Genomic DNA, 3,125 nt, shown 5'->3' with positions numbered 1-3,125 from the left:
AGGCTAATACATTATTATACAATAAATTGTGATAGCTAAAACACTGCCTTGAGTGTTTGTTTACAAATCGCTTTAATATGGTAATGTAGACAGCAGACAGGATTTATTGTAGTTTAAAGAATTATTTGAGAGATTTTTTTTCCCTTGGAAAAAAAAAGACATGTAGGCCTATATAGTAGCCTGATTCTATATTACACATATACATTTTAGTCTCCGAATAATAATTTAAATGGAACTGAATATCGAATTGAAATCCATGGAATTGAAACTGACGAGCAGCACTTACCTGTAGATGAATGCTGATGGCACCAAACTCCAATGAAATAAATATGAATCATATTTTTGAAAGGATTAACATACACCCCCTGTGTAATATATCTACTACCATTAGCTAAAAATTGTGCAATAGTGTTGTCATAGAAAACATCCCGTCAATGTACTAACCGTTTTGAAACGTAAAGTCGCGCCAAAAGACAGTGATGCGCTTCAATTAGGCTTCATTTGCAGCACCTGTGTCACTCTCAAGCCTGAAAGGAAACTTTCGACCTTCACAGTTTGTTCCCCTTTTATTCGGAAAGCCGTGAAGTTCTGTATGTGTATGTGTATTGTATTCTTTTTAATTTGATTATTTCTTGAAGATGCAGAAAGCCTTGAAGAAGTATTTTGTAAACATGGACGAGTATCTGGCCAGCATCCCTAGAGTGTGCGGCGGCCGGGGGCTAGAGTGAGGAACGGCCTGAGGGCTAGAGTGAGCGGAGGCCGGTGGGCTTGAGAACGGCACGGCCGGCGGATTTGACGAAGGAGCATCTGGAGGGCTTGCGGCAACCACATGTGACGACCCCGGGCTGGACTCCGCTTCGTCCACGGTGAAAGCCGACCCGGCGATCCACAGCGCAAAGTTGTATTTCCTCCGCAACCAGCACGGATCAGCTCTAGGCATGACGAAGTGGATATCGTCCTCTTTTGGAAGGCCAAACAAAGAAGTTTTGCTTTCACAATGAATCACACAGTGCCTTCACGACATGGCGGCAACAATACTACAGCGAGAATAAAAGTTACGCATTCTTTCTTTGCGTGAACATTTGGGCGGCGTTATGCAAATCTTCCCACATCGTGACGTAGACATGTGGGGGCGTGTTAGAACGAGCGTTTTAGGTAGGCGTGGGTGACTCTTAACTTTTATGAAGAATATCTCTTTGGATTTGAGACTTTGGTCTTAGCAACTTTACAGATCTTCTTTATGCACCAAGAGCTTGTAACACTCCAAAGAGAAAGGAAAAATTTTAATCTCATCATATGACCCCTTTAATACCATGAATCTAAGCGAGAAGTTATTCCATTGAAGCTCTCGTGGTAGCCGCCTGGGAAGCTGGACCCCTGACTCCAGAAGTTACGTAATGGCCATCAAATGAGGGAGGATCTGGTGGAATCCATCAGCTCTAGATACTTTAGTGTACAATATGTATATCATGAGGGTGGGATGACTGAGATAATTTGTTTTTTTTTGTTGGCAGCATTCACACAATCTTCTGTTCTGCATCTCCTTTGAAATGTGAAGAAATAAGATGACATAGTTTTAGTGTGTTTTTTTTCCCCCTTTACTCTTTTGATCAATACGGTGTAATTTGTGCAGTGTTCATTATGGTTCCCAGCACATTTACCAGAATTCGACTCCACAGATTTTGCTGTGTTGCTCAAACAATGGCCACTATGACATTGTTTACCCCAGGAACTATCCAGTGGATGCTGCAATATGTCAGGGTGAGTTAGCAGTTCATCAAGCCCAAATCGTGTGTGTATAATGAATCCTGATTCTGAACAATCCCAAACTGTAAACATTTTGTATCTTTATTGTAACATCACAGAACTGGAATGATGTATGTGCTGCTTTTTTTTCAGCACTTTTGTATGAACTGTTGTACACTCGTGTGCTGGGAGTTGAGGAAGAAGAGCTGCAGATGGCGCTGGAGGGATTCAAAGGAGGAGGACGACGATACCGAAACAGCCAGTCTATGTGCAGTGAGGACGCAGGATACGATACCCCAGAAGACCGCCTTCAGAGGTCTTCTCTTGTTTCCCGTTTTTGTTGTCGTCTCTGTCTTCCTTAATGTTTCTTTGTTATTCTTGCTATCTCTAAAATACAAAGTGTTGTTTCATCATGGAAAAATGTTGAAAGCTCACATGCCTTAAGAGTATAGATTGTAAGCAAGTGGTTGACCCAAAAGTAAAAATTCTGTCATTTATTCATCCACGTGATGTTCAGATTTACGTGAACCACAAAAAGGAGATGTTTAGCAGAATGTCTTAGCTGTTTTTTACTATACAATGAAAGTGTATAGGGAATGGGACTGTCAAGCAAAAAACACCTACAGAAGTAGTCCATACAACTTCTACAACTATATTCCAAGGAATATGATTACTTCATGTGAGGAAATACATAAAAAAAAAAAAAGGAAAGTATTACCTTTATTCAGTAAAGATTCTTTAGATTGATCAAAAGTAAAAGACTGGCAATAGAGACTTTTTACACATTTAAAATGAAATAAAAAAACCTAAATTTTAAATTATTTCACAAATTACTATTTTTATATTGATCAAATAAATGCAGCCTTTATATTATGCCAGGTTCAGACTACACTATATTTTTGTCGGTCACAATAGTCACTGTGTCAGATTACACGATTTTGACCCCTTAAAATCTTGTGTCGTGGACAAGAAACATGTCAGACTACACATTGCTTCCTGACCATTCATCGCATGCCGTCTTTAATGACGTGCGTGATGTCATCGAGAAGGCGGAACTAGCAACTGACTTCCGAAAACAAGTGTAAACATTGAAGCGTTTCCGCTGTAGTTCGCCAGCATTTTTCTTTCTTTGTTCTGTCGTGGTAGTCCCTCGATGACGCATCATACAGGCAGGAGTACTGTTGCCACAGCTCCACGAACCTTTCCTCCATCTCATAATTCCACCTAGCAGCACCATCATCTCTTTCGTTTCGCCATGTTTGAAACCGGTGTATGAAAGAGCTTCTGTGCTGCTATTGGTCAATGTCACCAATATGACAGAACTCGTCGTGGATGACAGAAAAAAATTAAACATGCTAGACTTTCTGTCGTGAAGCATC

At 40.4% G+C, this 3,125-nt stretch overlaps 1 protein-coding gene across 1 annotated transcript in view; it reads left to right on the top strand.

Annotated features, from left to right (window-relative positions):
* Positions 1–1,688: 1,688 nt before the first annotated feature.
* Positions 1,689–3,125, top strand: part of LOC107581920 (putative bifunctional UDP-N-acetylglucosamine transferase and deubiquitinase ALG13) — a 22,397-nt gene continuing 20,960 nt past the window's right edge. The window contains exons 1-2 of the mRNA XM_016267609.1: positions 1,689–1,761; positions 1,900–2,062. Of these exons, the coding sequence (XP_016123095.1) occupies positions 1,959–2,062 (104 nt within the window). The 5' untranslated portion in view covers positions 1,689–1,761; positions 1,900–1,958. The remainder of the gene's footprint in view (positions 1,762–1,899; positions 2,063–3,125) is intronic.

The sequence above is a fragment of the Sinocyclocheilus grahami genome, unplaced genomic scaffold (assembly GCF_001515645.1).
Source record: "Sinocyclocheilus grahami isolate Dianchi unplaced genomic scaffold, SAMN03320097.WGS_v1.1 scaffold39.1, whole genome shotgun sequence".
NCBI lineage: Eukaryota > Metazoa > Chordata > Actinopteri > Cypriniformes > Cyprinidae > Sinocyclocheilus > Sinocyclocheilus grahami.
This window is presented reverse-complemented; position numbering and strand designations above follow the sequence as displayed.